Source organism: Dipodomys merriami, unplaced genomic scaffold (assembly GCF_024711535.1).
Source record: "Dipodomys merriami isolate MVZ:Mamm:240054 unplaced genomic scaffold, mDipMer1.0.p SCAF_33, whole genome shotgun sequence".
In the NCBI taxonomy this organism is placed as follows: domain Eukaryota; kingdom Metazoa; phylum Chordata; class Mammalia; order Rodentia; family Heteromyidae; genus Dipodomys; species Dipodomys merriami.
Window position 1 is genome coordinate 15340419 of NW_027204826.1, and position 25005 is coordinate 15365423.

At 59.2% G+C, this 25005-nt stretch overlaps 1 protein-coding gene across 2 annotated transcripts; it reads right to left on the reverse strand.

Annotated features, from left to right (window-relative positions):
- Positions 1–1794: 1794 nt before the first annotated feature.
- On the reverse strand, positions 1795–20271 carry Klhl25 (kelch like family member 25). Of its 2 annotated transcripts, none has more exons than XM_070043205.1 (3): positions 20191–20271; positions 4151–5956; positions 1795–2895 (listed from the first exon to the last, which is right to left on the reverse strand). In XM_070043205.1, the coding sequence occupies exon 2, from the start codon at positions 5942–5944 to the stop codon at positions 4175–4177; it is 1770 nt and encodes a 589-aa protein (XP_069899306.1). In that variant the 5' UTR covers positions 5945–5956; positions 20191–20271; the 3' UTR covers positions 1795–2895; positions 4151–4174. The 2 variants fall into 2 exon arrangements, with proteins under 2 accessions (XP_069899306.1, XP_069899307.1); XM_070043206.1 differs by lacking the exon at positions 20191–20271 and adding an exon at positions 10590–10672.
- Positions 20272–25005: the final 4734 nt, after the last annotated feature.

Genomic DNA, 25005 nt, shown 5'->3' on the forward strand with positions numbered 1-25005 from the left:
AGAATCTTGGTTTGAAGCCAGCCCCAGCAGGCAGTACCGTACCACCACTAGATTGCTAATAACTTACAGGCAACACAGCTTTATGGCTGGGTGCCATCTTGGAGTTCCACTGTCTCGCCACCCCTGCGGGTCTGACAGGCTTCACAGTGACAGGGGGCTTTGGAGGAAGGGGTGACGGCCCCAGCTCTCATCTATGTCAACAATTTAAGAGCTGGGGCTGGGAAGGTGGTTGGTTCAGTGGTAGAGTGCTTGCCTCGCATGCATGAGGCCCTGGGTTCGATTCCTTAGTACCATGTACACAGAAAAAGCTAGAAGTGGTACTGTGGCTCAAGTGGTACAGTGCTAGCTTTGAGCAAAAGAAGCTCAAGGACAGTGCCCAGGCCCTGAATTCAAAACCACGGGACTGGCAAAAAAAAAAAAAATAAATAGAACTGTGCCCTCTTGGTCTCTGCCGTCTGCCCCATCTGCTAACCCAGCCCCAGACCCTCCTGCTTTTGTATGGTAGCCATGTGTCACTGTCTCTAGAAAACCTGGTGAGACAGCCCAGGCAAACCCCCCAAACCTTACTCTCTGGTCGGCCCTGACGCACTCACCCAGCACACCCAGCGCGGTAGCACCCCGGCCTCCCCCACTGCTGGCTTCACTGAGCCATCCCCTGGACACAGACTGAGGCCCGCACCTTTGCTGAAAGGCCAGGCAGGTGCAGCACAGTCCCGCTGCCCTCCTTGTTCTAGGTCTCTTCCAAGTCTGTTTGAAATGAGAGAACCCCTTGCTCTCTTAGGCCACTCTGACCCTTCCAGGCGGGGCTAGCCTGCAGCCAGCCGGTGATGGAAGATCGGAGTCCAGATCTGCACAGCTCCAAGGCCAGGCGAAGCCAGAGACTGCCCTCCGACCCCTCAGCCTGCCCTCTGACCTCTTTTCCATCAGACCATTGCGCACTCTGACCTCAAAGCCCATGCCAACTAGTAGACACTGACACAAGAAGGAAAAGCCACTTGGACAGACATGGAGGGTTGTGACATCAACCACCCACATGCAAACCAGCAGAGCGGGAATCAGGGAGGCGCCCAGCGAGACTTGGGGCTGCAGCCAGGTGAAAGGTCACCGGCATGACCAGGACTTTCCAAACACCAGGTCCAATTCAACTCCTTCAACGGCCATAAAACGCGGTTTCTCAAAATACTTAAAACTGCCCTGCTTGCCACACAAAGGGCCTTTGAACCAGATCCAAAAGTGTACGCGACTTGTATCTTAAATCGGCCTACAGACAAGCAACACTGGTGTGTGCGGAGAAAAGCTGAGTTGGCGAGGTCTGCCCTGGAGGGGGCTTCAGAGAAACAACTTCACAGATTTCCTCCTAAGTCGTGACATTCATTCATATTTCTAGGGAAAATGAATGCTTGACGTCTTGTTTCACACAAGGAAAGGAAAGCTGAGGTCTCCATGCATCTGCTGTGCCGGGCAGGCTGGCACGGTTGGGCCAGCTGGCATTTGCCGGCCTGCTTTGCAATTAACGTCACGTTGAACCGGTGGCAGAGGACAGAGCTGCTGTCCCAGCAGCCTCATCTGCCCAAGTGGATGGAATCGATTTCCACCTTGGACTTCCAGGATCTGGCTAAGTGAAAGGCTTCTGGGGTTTACAGTTGGTGAGCAGGAAGGGGCCCCCTTACCCCGCCTCCCCCGCCCCCTACCCGCAGGCAGGGCTCATCATGCCCTGGGTGGCAGGAGGGCAGACAGGAACCCAGCCCTGCCCAAGACCAGTCCCAGAAACTCAGAAAGGCCGAGAATCTTCTCGTGTTTTTATTAAGTTAGAAACCTGACAAAGCGGCATAGCTTTGCGGAAAGCACCACGCAGGTCCTTTGTGCTTCGTGTCCACTAAGTGGGCGCCCCCCCCCCCCCGCCCCCAGCATTCCCCAGGCGGGGCCTGAGGGACATGTTCAGCCCTTCGCCAGGGCTCCTCGGTGAGCCAGCCCCAGAGCCCCCGCCCCCAGCGACGCCCACGAGGCCAGTGCCAGGCCTGAGGCGTGGGGACCTCGGGGATGGATGGAGAAACCATGGCCCCAAACTCCTATCCACACGGAAGCCCACTTGGGGGCTCACCCTGAGCCAGCCAGGCAGCTCGTACAGCGGCCTGGGCCCCCCGCTGCTGAGATGCTGGGGACACCAGAGAGGGATTCCCCAAGACTCGGGAGGTGACAGTGGCTAAATAGCTATGGGTTCTCCGGGGAGCCCTTGGTAGCCGAGGGGCAGAGCGGGCTCGGTGTCGGCAGGTGTCAGGTCTTGACAGCGGACAGTGTCCTGTGCGGCTCGGGCGGTCTCCGGTGTAAGGAGGGAAGGTGACAGGCTGCCTCCCGCCCCCCCAGCACCTGCCGGATGGGCACGCTTGGGGCCACTTGGTGGGATGGTGGGAGGCCAACAAGCCAGCCAGCCCCCTCCAGCCTGGGATCAGGGTTGTCTGGTCAGGCTACCACCGAGGCAGCCTGTGGGGTTCCTGCCCCTTACTAAAGCAACAGGGCACCCTCAGCTTTCCCGTGGTGTGTGCCCAGTCCAGTGGCATTTTCCCGAGTCCCAGGACAGCGGTGGGCGGGGGCTGCACGGCCTCCCACAGGGCAGCCCTGGAATCAGAGGCTGTGCCAGCCTGTCACGCTGCCACCCCGCCCAGCTCTGGCCTGGGCCTCTGCCCGGGGACCTGGTGGCAGCCGTGCGCCCTGGGAGCACCCCTCCCCACGCAAGATCACAAGACCCGGGGCGCACGGGGCGCAGGCGCTTCGCTTTTCTTGGCTGAAGCTCAGAGGAGCCTCCGGAGGTGGCTGCGGCCGGCGCGGCTTCGCTTCCCACGGCGACAGCAGCGGGGTCAAGGCCGCACCAGGACAGTGCGGAGGGACGGGCAGGGTCTGCAGAGGACACGGGGGAGAGAGGAGATCATCAGAGGCTGCCCTGTTCTGGCCTAAGCTGGAATACAGAGATGTTATCATGGGACCGCCTTGGTCAGAAGGCTAGGGAGCGTGGCGGCACCCCGAGCTGTGGGCTCCCCACCTGCCACTCCCTCCAACCCTGCTCCCTGCTCTCTGGCCCTGGGGACAGAACAGGCCTTGTTCTCCCCATGGGACAGATAAATACAAGGAGATCACCCAGCAGGAGCAGGGGTGAGAAGGGGTGGGACCAGCTCTGAACCATTAGGTTATTTGGATGCAGGGGATGGGAGGGAAGAGATCCAGGTTTGGCTGGAGGGAAGGGCAGCACAGCTTGGCAGAGGGAAGGGCACAAAGGCCCCGCTTGTGAGGCCGAAAGGTGGCATCCGGGGCCTAAGCACTGGGTGGAGGGCAGGAGCCCGGCCCCCGGCGTGAGCCACAAGCTGTGGGCGCGGGCCTCACACCCCCACGCTGCCTTCTTGAGCCACGCTGGCCCCCCTCCCCCCCCACCCCACCCCCACCCCTGCTCCTGGGAGTATCACGCTTTCCCCGGAAATGAGGGTGGTGGAGGCTGAGTGGCGGCGGGCAGCCAGCTTCTGAAGCCAAGGAGAAAAAGACATGACACACACACAGGCCGCTGTGGTGGCGCCCTGGGCAGTCACCGCCGCAGCCAGCCGGCCCTGGGCCAGCTCCAAGGAGGCTGGGGAGGGGAGGGACAGTGCCTGAGCAGATCAAATCCAGACAGACATGCCCTGCAGGAGAAGCAGGGAGGAGAGGAAAGAGCAGGAGGAGGAAGGGGGAGGAGGAGGAGAGGGAGGAGGAGCCGGTGGCCCAGCACCAGGTATTCCAGGCAGTGGGATTTTGGTTGGGGGGTTTATCAAGAAGTCTTCAGGGTGTCCTTGGACACCAATGCCCACATGGGTGCCCTGCTTTGAGGAAGGAGGCCCACACGAGGCGTGGGTGCCCACGCAGGCCTCACAGGACTGTCCTGTGACCCACTGCCCAGCACAACATGGCCAACGTGCGGGGAGGGCAGCGGGGGTGGGGGGGAGGCGCAATGCTTTCCTAGTGGTCAGCAGCAGCTGCCCCTCAGAAGGTGCAGCCAATCCAGAGCCATGTGGCTGAGAGCCCCGGCCACCTGCAGGCCACCGGATACGGCAGCCTCGTCCCCAAGCGCCGTCTGGGGGCTGCGGGGGGAGGAGGGAAGGGGGAAGGTGGAGAAGAGGGGGGTCCTCACCTGGCCGCGCTCCGCAGGTGCCCGTCACGCAGGCAGGTGCTTCCAGGTGCTGACGAAGGCCGTGGGGATGAGCGAGTAGGGCACGGTGGTGATGCAGTTCCACGTGTCCGAGGTGGGGTCGTAGCAGTCCAGGGTCTTACACCGCTGCGTCCCAAAGTAGCCGCCCACCACGTACAGCTTGTTGCCCGAGGCCAGCGCGTGGCAGGACATGCGCTTGGCCGTCATGTCCCCGATCCGCGTCCACTGGTTGGTCTCGCAGTCGAAGCGGTAGGCGGAGGCGGCGGTGAACTCCGTGTCGCCGCCCATGATGAAGATCTGGCTGCCCAGCACGGCGGCGGCCGTGTACCGCCAGGGCTGGGGGCACTCGGCCTTGATGGTCCACCGGTTCTCGGAGGGGTCGTAGCACTGGACCTTGGACACCATGTCGCGGTGGATACTGGTCCCTCCGAAGACGAAGAGTTTCAGCCGGGCGCTCACCACGGCAGCGTTGCTGACGCCGCTCCACAGCGGGGCCACCATGGTCCACTTGTTGGCACCGGGGTCGTATTTCTCCACTTGCTTCAGGGAGACGGACGGGGAGGCCGGGAAGACACCGGCCAGGGACGTGTGCCCGCCCACCACGTATAGGCAGTTGTCCAGCTCGGCCGAGCCGTGGCCGAAACGGGCGATGAGCATGGGCGCCGCCTTGGACCACTCCTCGTGGACGGTGTCGTACACCCAGACGTCCTTGGACACCCCGTTCTCGGAGCCCCGGCCCCCCGTCACGTACACCTTGCACCCGATCGCCGAGGCGCTGAACTCCTTCCGGGGGCTGGGCAGGTCGGCCTTGGGGATGATCTCCTTGGCCTTGTGGTCCACCTGGTAGATCTTGTCGCACATGAAGGTCTGGCCACCCAGGATGAGCAGCGTGTGGCCCGCCTTGCGGGGCCGCGCGCAGAGGCTGGTGACCACCCCGTCGTTCTGCAGGATGCGGGTCTTGCAGCGCAGCGCCTCGTCGATGACCAGCTTGCTGCGTTCGTCGGCCAGCAGGAGCGCCTCACCGGAGACGGCCTCCTTCAGGCAGTCGGAGGGCAGCAGGGCCAGCCTCACGCTGCGCAGCAGCTCGGGCAGGTGCGCCCGGCGCTCCTCCGGATCGTGCTTCACCCACTGGAGAATGGCCTCAAAGACCACCCGCTCGTCCTCGGTCTCCAGCTCGTCGCTGGAGATGAGGTCCAGCAGCGTGTCCTTGGACAGGCTGTTGAAGTCCTCGCTCTGCCTCACCGTCTCGAAGTGCACGAGGCACATGCGCCAGGAGAAGTCGTAGAGGCGGCGGCACTGGTGGGCGTCGGACAGCAGCAGCATGCCCAGGCAGTTGGAGGGGAAGAGGTTCTTCTCCAGGAACTCGGCGGCCGCGTCGCGCACGTCGTGGAACTGCAGCATGTCGCCCGCCTCCAGCAGCGACTCGGCGTTCTCCTCGTTGATCACGATGCGCGACGAGTAGGCGAAGTCCAGGAGCAGCTCCAGCACCTCGGGGTGCAGGTTGTCCTGGAAGTTCACCGTGTTGTCCCGGCTCTCCCGCAGGCCGTGGCTGAACATGGCCTCGAAGTAGCGGCTGGAGGCGGCCAGCACGGCGCGGTGGCAGGGGAAGGCGCGGTCGCCGGCCCGCAGCGTGACGTCGGTGAACATGCGGTGCTGGCGCAGCGTGTTGAGGTGGGCCAGCACGCAGTCGGGGTGCGAGGCCTTGTGGAAGAGGGTGATGTTCATGGAGCCCGTGCTGCCCCGGGACTTGCGGGTCTCGTGGACGCTGACCGACATGGTGTGACTTGCCTGCGGGGAGAGCCGCACGGTGAGAGCGGGGTCCCGGCCTCTCCCCCCACCACCCCCATCCTGGCCTCTCCTCCTCTCCCCCGTGCTCATCTAGGACGAACTAAGACCTCTGGCCACAGTCCTCAGGGAGAATCGTTTCCTGCTCGCCCCCTTCCTGCTCACTCACTACCCAGCCGGGGAAGCTGAGGCTCAGAGAGGCAGCGGGACTCAGAGAGCACGAGCAGACACACCCGGGTTCTGAACTGGAGGGGATCGCCCAGCTGAGCGGGCCCAGCACGGAGCCACGCCACCAGGACTGGGACGCGGGGCGACAGGAAACGCCTTGACCAAAGTGGCCCATGGCAGACAACGTTCCAGGGTCCTGACCCCCTACCTCCCCGAGCCCCACGAGTCAAGTTCGCACTCCAGAGTTCGTGCTTCACAGGAGTTGTAAAATAGTGTGCAAATGTCCATCACTCTCCTCTTCACAAAGAACCAGGAAGGTACCGTGCGTGTGGGCAGGGCAGCCTAGGGGAGGGACCCCATCCTGGGCGGGGGGCGAGGGAACAGCTCCTGGGCTCAGACCAGCCTGCCTGGGAATGGGGTGAGCACATAGGTACCCGCCATCCATGGAGGGCCCCCCTCTCCCAGCCCCATCCCGGGGGGACCCCTCCCCTGCTGTGGGCCTCGACTGCTCTCATGCAGCGTGCAAGCCCGCCTGCTTGGGCTGCTCCCCAAGCGTCCTTCCAGCGGGGTCGGGCAGGGAGTCTCGGGGTCAGAGGCTGACCTGGCCAGATGGTGTCTCGGCTGACGGCTGGGCCTGAGCCGGTGAGGATGTGCCCCATCTGAATTCTGTGTGTCTCAAGAATCTTGCTGTGGCTAGCAAGTCAGCCCGCATCCACCCACTGGGCCGCTGGACGCTTTCCCAATGTGGCCTTTCACCCGGTGGCCGGCCAGGGCCTTCCCTGCCCCGTCCTCCCCGCCCCCGCCGGGTGCTGCTCCCTGCATGGGGCAGCACTGCCTCCCTGGGGAAAAGGGATCCAATGGGGGGGTCCCACGTCCCCCTGTTCCCCCAGTCAGAGGTGCACCGTCTCCCCTAAGGCATAGCCAGAGATCGGGTCCTGGGGCACCTACCCAGGCTGCGCGCGCGCGCATGCCGGGCTCGGGCTGGTGGATGCTGACCTCAGGCTGCCTGGGGAGCGGGGGGGGGAGTGTGTGTGGGGACAGCCAGGTGGGGACACGGGTAGTGGAGTTCCAGGCAGGGCAAGACAAGGCTCACAAGACTGTAAGTGCCAAGAGATGGGGCAGGCAAAGCTGAGGTGACCTGGGTGCTGGGACCAACAAGGACCGTGCAAGGCGGCGGGCAGGCGAGCAAGGCGGTGGGCAGGCGAGCAGAGCAAGGGAGGGTGGGAGGGTGTGTAGGAAAGGACTCAGCTCCTTGCAGTCTGCCTCCAGGAAAGGCAGCCCACACCACACTAAGAAACTAAGTAACCCAACGCGCCTAGAAACAAAGTAGCCAAGGGGTAGGGGCTCCAACTCCCTCCTGACCGCCCCATTCCCCCAGGCCAGGAAAGCTGCCCTGTGCAGGGCCTGGTTGCTCTTGGCCCAGCTCCGGCCCTGCCCCCCTCCCCCACCTGCCAAGGTTCCCACGCCCTAGAGTGTGAGCTCTGGCTTTTTGCTTTTATTCTTTTTCACTTTTTTGAGACCTAGTCTTGTTATGTAGCTCAGGCCAGCACTGGACTCAGTCTTCTGAGTGCTGAGATTACAGACACGTACCATGCTCGGCTTGAATTCAGGTTTTGCTTCACCATCTCCCTGGGCACTGAACTCGGCCTTGGCACATGCCAGGCAGGTGGGTACTCTACCAGTGAGCAACATTCCCCAGCCCCAGGGCTGGTCGCTGGAGGCCAGGGGGAGCAAGAGAAGCCACTGGTGGGCTGTCCCACGTGGGGTGGATCCTGGATGGCTCAGGGTGACCTCAGGGTCTCAGCGCCATGGTCGGCCCTGGGCCTTTGCCACTGCTGCCCATGGACAGTGTAGTGGACACCTGGGAGTGGATCCCGTGGCACTCAGCCATGTCGGACCAAGCCCTTGCACGCGGGCTGGTGGGAACCCTCAGGGAGGTGCGTGGGGCCCGGCCTGGCACACGTATGCATGTGCGGGGTGGGCACAGCTGGATCCTCATGGACTGTGGGCAGCGGGGACTGGGCATCTCCGTCAGGCCCTGGCCCTTTCCTCCTCTTGGAACCTGGGCCTGCCTGCAGACACAGCACTAATGCCTCTGCTACTCTTGAGTGGGGAGGGTGTGGACAGTGAGCCAGGAGCAGGAAGACAGTGATCTTCGGGCAGGGGCAGAGGCTGTGGATGGGGTGTGCAGAAAAGGAGGGAAGGGGCCGGGCCTCGCGGCCCCCGCCTCAGGAGGCTGAGATCTGAGGATCGTGCTTCAAAGCCAGCCCCAGCAGGAAAGTCCGTGAGACTCTTCCCTCCAGTGAACCCTCAGAAAACTGGAAGTGGCGCTGTGGCTCACAGTGGTAGAGCGCTAGCCGTGAGCAAAAAGAGCTCAGGGACAGCGGCCAGGCCCTGAGTTCAAGCCACAGGACCAACAAGAGAAAAGGAAGGAAGGGGTCACAGCCCAAGATAAAGCAGGGCTTGCTGTGAGGAGCCAGAACGTGCCCTAACAGCTCCCTGGCTATTTACATAGACGATGGGCCAGGTTACACTGCCAAAACACCAACCAACCAACCAACATGCCCAGATCCAAGTGGCTTTGTTTCTCAATTTGAATTTTTTTGTTGTTTTGGTGCTGGGACTGAGGCTTGAACTCAAGGCCTGGGTGTTGTCCCTGAGCTTTTTTTGCTCTGGGCTGGTGCTCTACCACTTGAGCCACAGCTCCACTTCCAGCATGATGGTGGTTAACTGGACAAAAGTGTCTCACAGACTTCCCTGCCGGGGTTGGCTCTGAACTGTGATCCTTGGTAGCTGGGATTACAGGTGTAAGCTAACACTGCCTGGCTTCTCCTGGATTCTCCTTACCAGTGTCACTTCCAGCATCTAGAGGACAGAGGGGACCCCAATGGGAGGGTTCTGGGACCAGAGCCCTGGGGACTGAATGCAGGGACGAGCAGGCACCACGTCTGGCAGAGTCTCCCTGGCCAGCAGGAAGCCAGAGGTGCAATCCTGCCACAAGTGAGGCAGGGAGAAAAATAGAAGCTCAGGGGTTACTGATAAGGGAGGCGGCCAGGCCCTCCATCCCCACAGGCCTTAGCCCCAGGCCCTGACACCTGTGCTTCCCAGATTAGGAAAGCAGGCAGATAACTCCCAGAACTGTGCCCAAAGCCCTGCGGGGGGGGGGGGGCAAAGGGGGTAAAGCCCAGGAGTGGCATCTGAGCCTGGGTCCAACTCACCTTCCCCCTGCCCAACAGATAGCAGACCCAAGAGGTTTCCTGGGCCAAGACAATGTCACCTTGCTCACCAGGCTCCACTGCTCGGGCCAACTTCCCGGTGGCCTGAAGGAACAGGAGAATTCCTGTCTGGCAGGGGAAGGGGGGAGGGAGGAGGGAGGTGGGGGGTAAAGCATCCCCGGGTCATTTTGTATTCTTAACTGTTCAGATAAGGTTCAGATAGGAGGAAAGGACCTCAGCCTCAGGGGACTAGTGACTCCTAGACACTCTCTGGATTTGGCCGGCTTCTCACCAGCAGGATCTGGTTTGGTTTGGTTATTTTTTTGACCCCCAGGTGCTGTCAGGACCTCAGCAGAAGCAAGAGGAGGGCGGCACAGTCAGCGCCCATGGCTCTGCCTACGATCCTGTCTCCTCGGAGCAAGCGCAAGGCTGCGACCAACCCCCAGGAGTGTGAGCCGTGTGTGTGTGTGTGTGTGTGTGTGTGTGTGTGTGTGTGTGTGTGTGTGTGTGTGTGTGTGTGTGTGTGTGTGTGTGTGTGTGTGTGTGTGTGTGGCGCGCGCAGACAGACAGGTGGGTGGGCAGATTTAGGAAAGAGTGCTAAGACAGTTGTGGGGTTGAGCTGGGCACCTGTGGGCTCACACCTGTTACTCTAACTACTCAGAAGGCTGGGATCAGAGGATCTCAGTTGGAAGCCAGCCCATCGGAGACTCATCTCCAATGAACCACCAAAAAGCCAGAAGTGGAGCTGTGGCTCAAGGGGCAGAGCTGTAGCCTTGAGCGGAAAAAGGTCAGCAACCATGCCCAGGCCCTGAGTTCAAACCCTAGGACTGGCCTATGGGGTGCACGCACACAAACCCCGATAAATAAAATAAACTGCAAACGGAAATTCTTTCCTTTGGCTAGCGATGTTCTGCTTTTCTCTGCAAATAACAGTATTCCAGTTGGGATGTTAACTTTTGGTAGCATGCGAACATGGATCTTCACTGATATATAAAAACCACAACTAAAAGACTGAATTACTGCAGGCACGGATTATTAACTGACCCTGTTTTTACCTTAACATTATCCTGTGGCTGTCACTTTCCAATCCTTCATTCCCTACAGAGCAAGGGCTGCCGCGGCCGCCGCTGGCACACTAAGCCCAGCCTGGCATCTGGGTAAAGGTTCATGTCTCAGAAATGCGTCATAACCACCACGCACGGGTCCAGCGCCTGGAGTCTCCTGAACTGTTATCCCCAGCCCAAACCGAGTACCTTGACTTGTTCTCTTGAGACGAATCCTTTGGGTGCTGGTGTCCGGCAGCCCCATCCCCACGCCGGGCACCTCCTGGCAGGGAGGTGGCACAGACCCCAAATCACCCCCAAGTCAGGCAGCAGATGCGCCCAACCCCGCCCCCCCCCCCAACACGCAAACAGTCAGCTCAGAGGCGTCTGCAAACCCAGCTGTGGCTCCAGATAGGAACAGGGCCAAGGAGGAGAACACAGCTCCGGCAAAGGGGAAAAGGGGGGACCTAGAAAGGCCATCCTGGGGGGCACCTCCCTCGACAGCAGAGGTGGCCTGGGGAGACCGAGGACCATCCCTTCTGTGGTCTGACCCCACGCGGACAAGCCTTTAAAAGCATGGCGGCTTAGGTATCGCTTTCAATGCCAAGCTTGGAGTGGGAGCCAGAGAGAAGAGGCTGAGCCGCAGGCACCGGGCCACCCCGGTGGAAAACCGCTAGGTCCCAGGCCGGGGTCAACCACAGTCCTGGTTCCTAACCCCTTCCCCCCACCTCCCTCCCAGGGGAAGATAGTGGCCAGACCTCTTGGAGAACAATTAAGCAACATCTTTGAATGTGACACATTCCCTCTGCCCCACCCCCACCCCAATTCCAGCCACACTTAAATTATTCAGTTGTGAGATTTTTGTTTTTTGTATTACTGGGTTTTGAACTCAGGGCTTCTAACCTTCATATGGCTTCCTCCATCACTGGTGCTTTACCACTTGAGCCACATTTCTAGTACAGCTTTTTGATTTGGAGATGAAATCTAGTGCACTTTTCTTCCCAGGCTAGCCTTGAACTGCTCTCCTACAGACCTCGGCCTCTTCAGTAGCTGGGATTACAGGTGCATACCACCACTCCCAGCAAGTGTTTTCATAGGTTCACTGAGCTGTGGAGTCTGGGCTGACATGAGTGAACTTTTGTACTCTGTGACATTCCATCCGCCAGCCCATCCTGAACTCTGAATGGCTCGTTTACCCAGCTGTACTTCTGTAACACAGTACATGTGCTATTTGGACAACACTGGTTCACTTGGGAGAAAAGGCCTGTGGCAAATAACATCTCCATATTACCAGTGCGTCTGACCTGTGGAGACCCAAAAGAATCTCGCTTCGAGCAGAGTTTCCTTGTCTACCGCATAAACCATGTTTTCTCCTCCTCCCACCTCCTTTTCTCCCTCTCTTTTTCTTCTACATGAGTATGCCCGTCCTTAGGCTTGAACTCAGGGCCTGGGCGCTGTCCCTGAGCTGCTTTTTGCTCAAGGCTAGTGCTCTACTACTTAAATCCCAAGCTCCATTTCCAGCTGTTTTTTTTTTTTTTTCTTTTTTTTGCTGGTTAATTGTAGATTGAGTCTTACGGACTTTCCTGCCCAGGCTGGCTTAAATCTTAGGCTCCTGGGTAGCTAGGATTACAGGTGTGAGCCACCAGTGCAGGCTCCACGCTTTCTTTCAAGATCTGATACAGAAGCTTCTGCACAAAGTGGGGGCCAGCGTACTACCTCCCCTTCAGACCTGCTGCTGGGGGGGGGGGTGGCAGGGCAGTGCCCTCTGGCCCACCTCGGGCCTTCTGTTCCTCCCTTCATTGTCACAAACTTCACCACGAGGCCACCTCCCACTCCTCCAAAATGACAGAGCGCAGGGCAGGGCCTTGACCAGCAAAGTACAGGGGCCAGGCCGGGGCTGCCGCACCGTGACAGCACAGTGGGTAATTCTTGGTCTCCTGGAATTACAGACCCAGGCATATTTATAGCAAATACACGGCTGCCCGGAATAGCCGCTCGTGAACACTCACAACGTGTCCTTGGCCACTGAGCTCCGTGAAACGCTCCTTCCTGGGCCTGCGCTGGTGACACCCTCACTTTCTGCTGCAGGCTGGGCGCACTAAGGGACCCATTCCATCTCTGCGCTCCTGCATCAAATGCTTAGTCGTCAGCCACCAATCTTTCCTGCTCAAAAGCCTTTCTTTTTTTTCTTTTTTTTTTTTAAGGTGCTTGGCTTTTTTATACTTCCAGCTGGCACTGCGCTGCTTGAGCCATGCCTCCACTTGCAGCAGTTAATTGGAGGTAAGAATCTCTTGTATCTGTCGACCCGGGGTTGGCTTTGAATCACAGTCCTCAGATCTCAGCCTCCTGAAGAGCTAGAATTTCAGGCTGGTGCCTGGTGTCAGAAGCCTGCAGTGAAGATCAGCTATGCAAGCCGTGTTCAATGGGTCCTTCCTTCTCTTCCGGCCCCATGCCCCTCCGGGCGGCTCTCTCCCACCCTCTCAGCCCCTTCAGCTCCCCTCCCCGGACCTGGCATTGATTTTGCATGCAGACTCTGGCCTTGTACCTGAGCAGGTGCTCAGGACATTCACGCAAGAAGCCTGAAGGGGGGAGAACACCTCTGTGAGGTCCCCTGGAGTCAACACCCTGCCACCCGTCCCTCTATGCCCGCCCCGCTTCCCTGCTCCTGCTGGCAGTGTCTTTGCTCCGTGGGTCCCTGCACGGTGACCAAATCTCCACCTGCAACTGCACAAGGGCGGAGTTCACTTTGCCATCTATGCTATCCAGACCCAAAGACAGAGGCCCATACGGAGCGGAAGAAAGGGCATAGACAGGCACTGCTAAGAGAAAGCAAACCATCCAGAAGCTGTGGATGGCCCTGTGTCTGCGGCACACACCATGTTCCCAGGGATAAAACAATGGAGGGGGGAGTAGGAGGGGGGCAGAGGAGGAGGAGGAGGAGGAGGAGGAGGAAGCTGGACAGCAGTCCCTAAATCTCATCACCTGCTAAGTAGAAGCGGGCTCTGGGGACAGGTGCCACGCCCCCAGATTCACATCCCAGCATCTGGAAGACTACATGCTCGCTCCTCTCTCTCTCTCTCTCTCTCTCTCTCTCACACACACACACATACACACACACACTTTCTAAAGTGTGTGTGTTAAGACACAGAAAACAAAAAAAGATGAGTAATAGCTACTAGAACAATTGTAAGGATATAATGCAATAGAAGTTATTGAAAAGGCCCAATGCCTTCTTTTGGGGATTTTCCATTCTGGTCACCGTGGACCCAGGAAAAGTGGAGCCACGTGAAGACACAGACAGTGCAGAGTAGCTGGGCAAACACACCATGCAGTACTGAGCTCGAGACTGGGGTGCGGGGGCCCTGCCTTGATCCATAGCGCCCTCTGGGAGGGAGCGGGGGTGGCCGGCTGATCAGACCCCCAAGCCTCACTTGCATTTGTTATCTTCCAGTCAAAGTCCTGCTTGGAGTGGGGGGCGCACCATTGGGCCCACGAGCCAGCTGCCTCAGGAGGGCAGAGGGGTGGCCTGTCCGCACCCGCCCAGATCATCTCGGGCCGCCATGCTCACCTCCTTCCCTACACCTCAGGACTAGGAGGCTCATCGCTGCACAGACCCGGTACCCTCTGCCCCCGCCCCCAAGGTCCCCTAGGCTACCTCCCTGGCCCTGCACACTGGCCCCACCCTCGGTGGTCCCTGGAAGCTGTCTTGGCCAGGCTGAGCTTAGTTCCGCATGACCCCAGCGGGGGGGGGGGGGAGTGTGTGTGGGGTGGGGGGGACGGACGGGCGGACGGACGGATGACAACAGGCAAGAACAGCCTCACCAGCTGCTGCGTCTGCAAGGGTGGCCACGGGGCCTGGAGCCCACTCGGGGATGACGGCCAGCTGGGCCAAACGTCCCTAGGCGCTTGAGTGCCAGCAGCCAGGACCTCCACTGAGGCTGCCCAGCCTAGCAACGACTCCATCGCGGGGCCAAAGCATCACCTGGGACACAAGGCGAGGCTCTCAGCGGCCCCGGAGCTCTGTCTCCCTTTCCCTCGGCTCCCCTCAGCCCTTCTCCAAGGGCTGGGGGGGCGGGGGAGGAGGGTGCTACTCAAATCACCAAGTCCAGCACCATTTGATAAATCGATGCCTGTGGGGAGCTTCCCATGACAGGAAGACAGACAAGGATTCCCAAAGTGAACCGTGTGGACGTTGACCTCTTTATCAGGGCTGCTGCTTCTGGCCTCTGGCTGCCAAGTAAACATGGCGGGGTCCGAGGTGGCCCTCATAGCCAGCGAGGGAGAGGGTCCTGCCCTGCTGGCTCCTCCCACCACACCCACAGGGGGTCTCCCGGGACCGCCCTGGGAGGTGCTCTCCTGCCCCACCCAACTTCTCTTTCAGGTCTTTCGCACCATCTCACCAGAAGCTTAGAAACCCGAGTTCACTCCAACGGCCCAGCTGGCACTTCTGTGGCCTCCGCCAGGAAAAACCATACGCGTGTGTTTGCAGCGTGTCTGAGCAGAAAATGAATTTTCAGGAATGTTCTCCTGTGCAGGGCACCCGCGGCAGCTGGCAGAGGCAGGACCGGGCGGGGATGGCAGGACCTCATTCCACAGCCTGGCACTCACACTCGGCACTCGGGGCTCCGACACTCTTTGCTCAACCCCCAGGGGAGACCAGAGAGGCCAAGGGGAGGCAGAGACAGTGTCACTAAACCTTGATCTTCTGGAAAAACAGAGGTGGGTCAGATGCACAGCGGAGGCCCGGACACACCGCAGCAACTGTTCTGTTCTCTTCCAGGAGTAAGACGAGTTCCTCCCTCCCCCAAATCGAAAACAGGAGTGCTATCCTGGGGTAGGGGGGGATGGTCTGTGCAGAAACGGGCGCTCGGACAGTATTGCTGGTGAGAGACCGAGTCTCTGTGGCTGGCACGGTGGCACGCTGCGAGGGAGGCTGGGCATGGGAGGATCACTAAACCAGGCCAGCCCAGCCCAGGCGGGGAAGTCCGTGAAACTCTGTTTCCACGGAGGCAAGCCAGAGGGGTGCCATACGTCTCTGACCCCAGCCCCTGGAAGTCACAGCCCAGGGGTGCACCCAAGACCCCCTACGCTAAAAATAACCAGCAAAAACAGGGCCAGAGGCCTGGTTCATCGCTACTGCACCAGCCTAGCAGGCGCAAGGCCCCGAGTTCAAACGCAGTGCTGATGGAGAAAACAACCAAGACGCTGTTGATCATAGTGTGTGTGTTGGGGGGAGGGGAGGATAAAGAAAATCAGGGACAACCCCAAAGTCTCTCTCTAGAAGAAAATAGGATGAAAGATGGCGGCGTGGCCACGACACGGGAGGGAATATTTTGCGGTCGTGAACCTCACACGGTAAGTGATAGCTGTAGGATCCAAATGACAGAAAGTCAAAGTCCATACAAGATTGGTCTACGGATGCAGATTAAAAAGCAGACAGACTTTCAGATCATGAGACCTCCCCCACCCCATCCCCGGCCCGTACACACTACTCATTAGTAATGGCAACCCACTGATGTATTACGTAAAGCTCTAAAAAACCGAATAAAGCGACTTATAAGCACTCTCCCTGCACGTCAGAAGACTAGAGACTGTCCTCCCTCGACCCCTCACCTAAGTTAACCTGCCTGGACCCATCCTTCTCCACTTCCCTCGGAGCTGCATTTCTACGTGGGTCTGTGGTGGGCCTCCCCCGGCTGATGGATTGGTGCTGGGAGGGAGGGAGGATTCACTGGGCAACTTTGGAATAAGGACACCCACAGCGGTCCTGTTGTGACCCCGCCAATGCAGAAACAGAGGCAAATTCTATCAACATACCACCGGCTGCACCCCCCCACGCCCACCAGATGCTGAAGGACAAGGCGGCAGGCAGCGTCTCTGTGCCCTACTTTCCAGCCTGTGTCAAGTTCAAGGCAAGCCCATCAGAAGGCGGAGATAAAAGCTCGCTGCGTGAATGGGGCTGTGAATTTACAGCGGAAGAATTCACCGCTGAGACACCTCATCGACCCAGCTCTGGAACTTTCTAGAAAAAGAACTCCTCACCCCCTGGGTCCTCAAGCTCCTGCGCTGTGGAAGCGGCCACTGGCCTGGCCTGGCAGGCGGTCTGGGATTTGGACGAGGAAAGCTGCTCCCGTCTCCATTAGGCAATGAATGCCCCAGGGCCCCGACAGCTCTGTGGTGGGCCTCTGCGCCCCATGGGAACAGAGGGGGATGAACGAGGCCTTTTGTTTCCCTCCTGCCACTCCTGACCACAGGAAGCCTCGGGAGCCGTGGGTCTGACACAGGTGGGTGGAGCGCTGTGGTCCTTGGACGGGGGCCACGCGCTCCCACGGCCCTGTCCGGTGGGTGGGGCCATCCAACTGGTCTTGCGGGTGCCTCCCTGCCAAAGCGCAGCGTGGGCCTCCTCCTGCGGTCCCCGGGCTCCCGCAGAACCTCTCTAGCTCCTTCTTTACCCATCATCTGTCTTCTGGGAGGTGGCTCTGACTCTGTGCAGGCTGGGGCTCATCCTCTCCACTACTGAAAGCAGGTCACCCGCTTCCTCTGGCGGGGGTCTGAGGGAAGGGACTTGCCCAAAGCCTACCAGCACTGCAGTGACAGGAGCCAGAACTGTAACCACGGAACTCGGAACTCATGACCGAACTTGACGCCTCTGCACCGCACAGGTGCCTGTCGAACCCGTCCTGCCTACTAGGGCTAAGCAACCGACCCGGGCCTTGTAAAACTACTGAACATCAGAGCTCACAAGAACCCCCGAGATGTTACAAGGAGAGTTAACAGGAACACCACGCACAACTCCAACCACTAAGCACGCTTCCCGCCAGCAGGTGCAGCTCCTGGGATACCTCCTGGGGACAGTGGAGAGGAGGAGCTGGCCTCATGGAGGCAGACGGTGACCCCTCCCGGAGGCTGTACCCCACGCAGGTCTCAGGAGACCACTGTAAGGGAAGAGAAGGGCTGGGGAGACTCAAGTAGTTGCAGAAAACGTGGATTCCTGAGACCTCGGGGGCTGCAGTTTAGAAAGAGGGTCAATGGTCATCCAAAAGGGCGTGGTGGCCAGAAGGGGAGGGGGAGGGCAGGGTCTGGCTGGAGCAGAGAGACCTCTGGCGGCAGCAGGCTGCAGATCATGGAGCCCCCAGCCTCCATCCTGCGCCTAGAGGGCAGAGAGGAGAGAGGGCAGAGCTCACCTGGCCAGCGCACCTTGCTAGTCCTAGGGCTGTCCCTGTGCCCGGTGTGACCCCAGGGGCCTGGCCATGTCACAGAACTCGACTACAGACACACACAGCATCAGGCCCAGGTCTTGGACAGGAGACCACGCTCTGCCCGCTGACCCCTCCCTCTCCCCCAGTCCTCCTGCCTCACGGGTCAGCTCTCAGGGCCTTTAGGACTGATGTACTGATGTGGATGCAGTGCTGCTCTGGGAAAAGACTGGAAACTGCAGTGGGGGGAGGGGCACCCCTCCCCTGGGGACAGAGGTGGACGAATAGAAGGACAGAAGTCCAGGCTGGGATGCTGGGACACTGGGACAGAAGCCCTAAGTTCACTCTCCACCTGCCTGCCTCCCTCCCTCCCCCTGCCTCCCTCCCAAGTGTTTCCTGGCTGGGGAAAAAAAAAGTGCTTCAACAGCTCCAACCAGTGAGGCAATTCAATTATGAAATTCACCACATTAGATGGAAACCGACCTCTCAATCACCAATTCATTTGTAGCGGCCATGTGGGCCAGGGCTCCTGGGGGGAGGGGCTCTGCTAGGCCACGCCCACAGGGCAGGCGGCCCGGGAGGGCCAAGAATTCTATCAATGGGCTGCTGTGTGGGGCCAGCAGGGCGGGCGTTCCCCCAACTCCCTGAGCAACAGCCTGGGCCCAGAAGTCACCCGGCCTTCCTGGGGGGGGGGGACACTGCCCCAAGGCCTGGACCTGGGCGTGCCTCCAGGGAGGCCTTCACCCCTCCTCTGTGTCCCCCCACCCCCCACCCCCACCCCCCCCACCCCCACCCCCACCCCCCCCCACCCCACCCCCACCCCCCTCTCCCTCTCCCTGGGGTTCTCTATATACAGATGGGTCAGGACATCACACTCTCTTGTTCAGGAGGTCTCTGAAAGCAAAGTCCCCAGGCCAGCCAGAAGGATGGAAGGACGGAAGGAAGGAAGGAAGGAAGGACGGAAGGAAGGTAGGCTGGTTAAACCACCGACTGGGTCCAGGCTCACATCCCATGCTGCCCTCCCCTGAGGCACAGATAGAAGCAATCAAGGTTGCTCACCCTTGCTTTGGACCTCACAGGCCTGGGCAGGGCGCTTTCTCTCCTCCCTGCCTGCTCTGGTCTCTCTGCCCCCCGTCCAGGTCTGGGTGCTGGGGTTTAAGATACCATTAAAGGACATGGGCTGCAGAAATACCCCCCATACACACACCCCACCAATCCAGGACTATCGGCATCACACACAAGGCCAGGTGCAGACCCCACCTCAGGGCAGAGCTCTTCCATTGTTCCCTCCGTTTAACAACCTTGGGGGGGGGGTTCACCTCCTCACAGTGGCCCTGGGCCTGGGAGAAAGGAGGTGGACACGGTCAGCGTGTCCACAGGCCAGGGGGTGAACTCAAGGACCAGATCTGTTCCCGGGTGGGGGGTGAGCCTCGAGTCCTTCCTCTCCCTCACCCCCAGCTTCCACCCCCCAGCACACCCAGGCCACCGAGCCTCAGCTCCCTCCACCTGGCAGGCAAGCCCCCAAGACTGGTGCTGGGCACTCTGCCCCTTCCCTCTCTCCCTGCCTGCCTCCCGGCCGGGCCTGGGACCAAAGGGCCAGGACACCTGTCCTGACTGGGGGGGGGGGGGGCAAAGTCCAGCAGAGACCATCCTGCCCTCCACCCCTCCACCCCCCCTCCGCTGCTCCAGGGGGGACGGGAGAGACCTGGGCCGGCTCCCCATCAGATGGAGACGCCCCCTCCCACCAGGGAACCCACCCCTCCACCCCAGAAGCCGGGTGGGGGCAGGCAACCCCGGGGGCGACCCAGAGCCAGCTCGGGGTGCGGGCAGGAGAGGCGCAGCTACGGAAGCAGCCTCGGCGGTGGGCACCCACGGAGGGGGCTCAGACCCGCAGGACGGAGGAAGGAGGCCTCGGGGCTGGGGGGGGGGGGTCCCGGGCTGGGGCGGCGGGCAGTCCCGGGCTGGGGGGGTCCCGGGCTGGGGGATCCCGGGCTGGGGACGGCGGGGCTGGGGACGGCGGGCAGTCCCGGGCTGGGGGGTCCGGGGCTGGGGGGTCCCGGGCTGGGGGGTCCCGGGCTGGGGACGGTGGGGCTGGGGGGTCCCGGGCTGGGGACGGTGGCACTGGGGGGTCCCGGGCTGGGGACGGCGGGGCTGGGGGGTCCCGGGCTGGGGGGTCCCGGGCTGGGGACGGCGGGGCTGGGGGGTCCCGGGCTGGGGACGGCGGGGCTGGGGGGGTAACTGGCTGGGAGGGTCCCAGGCTTTGGGGGGATCCCGGGCTGGGGACGGTGGGGTTGGGGGATCCGGGGCTGGGGAAGGGGGTCCTGGGCTGGGACCGGCCGGGGCCGGGGGTGGGGGCTCCGGGGCCCGTGACCGGCAGCCCGCCCCGGCTTTGTCCCCTTTGTCCCCCCGAAGTCCGCGCTGGCCCGGGCGGCCCCGGGGGTCGCGGCCTGGGGACGGGGGGGGGGTTTCGGGTCCCCACCGCGGGGCGGCCCCGGGGACGGGGGGGGGGTTCCGGGTCCCCACCGCGGGGCGGCCCCGGGGACGCGGCGGCGACTCCCCGCCCGGACAATGGCGCCCCCAGCCCGGCCCGGCCCAGCCCTGGCCGAGCCACTCACCGTCCGGGCGCCGAGTGCCCCGCGCTCAGAGCCCCGCCGCCCCGAGCCCCGCCGCCGCGCCGCCGCCGCCGCCGCCGCCGGTTCCCACGGCCCGAACGCGCCCGAGGAGCAGCCCAGGCGCCGCCGACTAACTAGTTTCTCCGGCCTTCCCGGCCCAGGAGTGCAGTAGCCAATCAGAGGCGACGCCTCTGTGACGGATGGGCGGCTGAACCCGTAGGATGGCGGGACGGGGGAAGGGGGCGGGCGTTCGGGTGGCGCCGGCACCGCGGGAAGGCGGGGCCGGGAGAGGAAAAGGACTCGGACCAGATTCTTAAAGGGACAGGCGCCTGCTAACAAGACGTGTGTTCTAGTGGTTTCCACAGGAGGGAGCTTTTGTGGTTTGCGTGTCGTCCCCAAATCACAGGGGTGGAAGATCTGTGTACGGAGCCACAGCTTTCCTTGTTTTACTCTGGGGTTTCTTTAGGGGTTTATTTCCTCTCTTCCTGGTCCATTTCTCCCTAAACTAACCTTCCTTCCTTCCTTCCTTCCTTCCTCCCTCCTTCCCTCCTTTCCTCCCTCCCTCCCTTCTTCCTTCCCTCCCTCCCTCCCTCCCTCCTTCCTTCCTTTCTTCCTTCCTTGTTTAGAAGTCAGTCTTCAAATACTCCTTCCATCCATTGTCCATTAATCTCACCTACTGGAAATCTGGATGTACAAATTTATTTCTCCATTCAGCCAGCAGGATGTACCCATCACGGCCTGTGTAGAGCTGAGGATATAAATTTCATAGGGTCATTGAAGAGATCAGAGTTCCTGCACATGAACTTAGTGCCCAATAAATGTCCCTTCCCTCCCCTCCTATTGACAATAATTCAGTCAGCTCAAGGATACCCAGAGCTCTGGTTGTTTAAAAAAAAAAAAAAAGTGTCTGGAGAGCCAATCAAAGGGCCAGGAAAGTTCCCAGAAGGCCAGGGTCACCGACAGGCAGACAGGCAGTGCAAAGGAGGTTTATGTGGAGGTTTTATAGGGGTGGAGGGGAGTGAGAGTGGGTGCCAGCCCTGGGGTTTGAACTCAGGGCCTGAGCACTGTGCCTGAGTTGTTTTCTTTTGTTCAAGGCTAGCACTCTACCACTTCAGCCACAGCTCCAATTCTGGCCCTTTGATGGTTGAGCAGAGAAAAAAAGCCTCACCCCCTTTTCTGCCTTGGGCTGGCATCAGATCTCAGACCCCTGAGTACCTGGGATTGCAGGCATGACTGGGCCAAATTTATGCTAGGGAGATCCACTGGGGGAGGTCAGTATGCAAAAGCTGTGGAAGAGAAGTACTGGTTGGTCGGTTGATTGTAAATAGCCCCTGGGTAGACTGGTGATAGATTCCTTGTGTTAAATAAGGTGAGGGAGCCTGTGGCTCACGCCTGTCATCCTAGCTACTCAGGAGGCTGAGATCTGAGGATCACGGTTCAAAGCCAGCCCAGGCAGGAAAGTCCATGAGACTCTTGTCTCCAGTGAACTACCAGAAAACCTGAAATGGGCTGTGGCTCAAGTGGTAGAGGACTCACCTTGACCTGAAGAGCGCAGGCCCAGAGTTCAAGCCCCACAACTGACCAAAACAAAAGATGAGGGAGAAGGCATCCTCTGAAAATGTTTGGGATGGGGAGAAGCTATATGAAGACATGGAGTAACCTGGGCCCAGGATTTGCCTCCTGCCTCTGCCCATCAAGAGCTCTTTAGGACTGCAGGCTTTGAAATCAGCAAAGACACAGCAGGCAACAGCCTGGCACCGGTGCATTGCTCAGTGTAGCATCTCCATTTGGCCCAGACGCGGAGCCGTGTCAGACTCCAGGGTTCCGATATTTGAAAGCAGCTGTGCTGAGGGGGAGCAGCAGGCCAAGCTTGCTGCGCAGGTGCTTTGCAGAGAGAAAAGGCCGCATCCTAGAAATTGCTCCATTAAAGAAATGACACAGATCACATTTGTAGTTCTAGCTCCTTGCCCACTTGCTAGAGCTCGGGTATCTATTGGTTGCCTAAAGCTTCATAGGTAAAATTAACCTTATTGCTTGCTTGCTTGCCTGCTTGCTTACTTGCTTGCTTGCTTGCTTTCCAGTCCTGGGGCTTGAACTCAGGGCCTTTTTTTTTTTTTTTTTTTTTTTTGCTCAAGACCTGCACTCTACCACTTGAGTCACATCTTTTACATCTGGCTCTGGGAGATAAGAGTCTCACAGACTTTCCTGCCGGTTGTTGGCTTCAAAGCTCAGCTTCCTGCGTGGCTGGGGTTACAGCTGAGGAGGCAGGTGCCCGGCTGCAAAGGCAAATCCGTAGGAAGCTTGTACCGATGATTCCTTATTCCTCACCAGTCTGCTGGGAAATGATCCGTGCCAACCAGCTAAAGATCTGGTCCTCGTTAATTTTTGTTTTCCTTTTCCTCCTCTTCAACTCAGAGGCTTAAATTAGGGAGTAGAATATATTACAGTCAAATATAGAGGATGGAAAGAAATCGCAGCGAGAACACATGCGTGGATCTTGAATTTAGACACGAGGCAAGGAAAGGAGAGGAGCCAAAGTGGTAAAGCTGCATTGCTTTGCCATCTGCCTCGGTCCTCGTGTCGACCCTGGAACCCACTCTCGACCACAGCCCTTCCCGGCCCTCCGGCAGTGATCCAGTTGGGGACACAGGGAATGGGCTTGGGGACCCTAACATTTATTCCTGACTCCCTGGTCTGGACCGGTTTGAAGTGCCACGGACCTGTCTTCGACTTATTAGAAATTAGCTCGTGTTGCATCTGACAGAAAAAGCCAGGACTTAAACAAGTCAGATGCTGGTGCGTGCAAGGGCAGCTGGGAAAGGTGCGGACTGGGTGTGAGAACACGGTGAGGGTTCTCAGCAAGCAAGAGGGGACACACGGGGCCTGATGCTAACCGGACCAAAACCCTTTCCTTCCCCCTCCAAAAGTTGCCATTCGCGGGGCATTCCTACCCGCCCCGAACCTAAAGGGGCAAAAAGGCCGGTTGTGTATACAGCTCCTTACAGCTTGGTGGTTTGCGTGCTGGCCATCTAGATTCTTCCTTTGCACCTTTCCTGATTGCTCCTCACACCCGGTGATTGCTAATACAGCTGTGCGTGCGTGTGTGCGTCAGAAGAGAAAGGAAATCCTCACACCTGCACCTTGTCCAACTTAACCACAGGTAAGAAGAGTCATGTGACCCGTGCTTGCCCCTCCTTCCTCTCCTGGGCTGAGAAGCTGATGGCTCTCCACTCCAATGCTTACTCCCTCCTTCCTTCTCTCCGTCCCTCCCTCCTTCTCTCCCTCCTTCCCTCCCTCCCTCCCTCTTTTTCTCCCTCCCTCCGTTTCTCCCTCCCTCCCTTCATCTTCTGTTTTCCCCCCAAGACCTCAGACAACCTAGAAAGACAAGGCTTTGACTGAAGGCCTCACGTGGGTGTTGTGTTCAGTTGCTCCCTGTCTCTCACTCTTCGCTCTTGGTCGGGACTCTCTTTTTCTTTTGGTAGTGGTGGTACTGGGTTTTGAACTCAGTCCCTCACGCTTTGAAAAACAGGTGCCCTGCCCCTTGAGCCATACCACCCTCCCTCTGATCCTCTTTGGCCTGAGTTATTTTCCAGATTGGCACTTCCAATTGTTGTCTGGGGCCGGCCACCAACCACAAATCCTCCTACAATATGCATCCTCAGGCGCTGGGACCACAGGTATGCTCCACTGTACCTATTTGTTAGTTGAGATGAGGAGGGGGGTGGTCTTGTTAGCATTGTTGGGGGGGGCTGACCTTGAATCATGATTCTCTCAATCTCTACCTTCGGAGGAGGAGTTGGAGTTATAGACGGGAGCCACTGCACCCAGCCCAGTGGGTTGGGGCTTCTGGGCACGCGTGCACTGCTCCTCCCATGGGTGTTTTGCTGAAATCCTGTCTGTGTCCCACACCTTACTCGGTTTGCTCCGAAGGGCCGTGCCATTTGCACGACCCGCATTTGGGGCTTGTTGTGCAGCGGTATAATGCCTGCCTAGGGAGACCAAGGTCATAGGTTTGTTCTCCAGGACCACAGAGACAGAAAAGCGATTTTTTAAACACGTGTGTTCTGCGTACATTCCTTTAGTCTCAACCTGTGGGGTTGAGGAGGAGGTAGGTGTATGGTGCTGTTTTTCCACGTCGACCCGACCCCATAGGGGGAGGTGCCCGAATGTCCAAAGCTAGAGCTGAGAAAAGGGGAGGTGTGCATGGTGTGTGCATGCACACGCACACGCGTGTGTGCCGGTCCTGGGGCTGGGACTCAGGGTCTTGTTGCTGGTCCTTAGCCTCTTCTCTCCAGGCTGGCACTCTACCACTTGAGCCGCCTCTCCACTTCTAGCTTTTCACTGGTTAGTTGGAGATAAGAATCTCATGGACTTTCCTGCCCGGGCTGGCTTTGAACCGTTATCCTCAGATGTCAGCCTCCTAAATAGCTGGAATGGCAGACGTGAGCCAGCCCACGGAAGGAATGTAACAAGAGCTGTGCTGGATGGAGAATTCAGTTGCACTTCCTGGCTTTTTTGAGCCTCATGAGTAAAGGATTTGAATTATTTTAAAGCTGATTTTGGTTGTGAGCTGGGTGATATATGTATATGATGTATACATATATATCATATATACATACGTTTATGTCGTTTTTTGGACTGGACCTCATGGGGTTTCTTGATACATAACTGCATCAAATTTAAAACCCCGAGCAGCTGATCTTCACATTTAGGACCTGATGAATATTTGTTTGAAACCGATTGCTTCTTGACACCATATATGGCTTTAATGCGATAATAAGGGAACACACATACACAAAACAAAGCAAAAAAGAAAAG

What these genes read in the sequence shown, in the direction of transcription:
- Klhl25 (XM_070043205.1), bottom strand. Translation starts at nt 5,944, where the DNA reads ATGTCGGTCAGCGTCCACGAGACCCGCAAGTCCCGGGGCAGCACGGGC.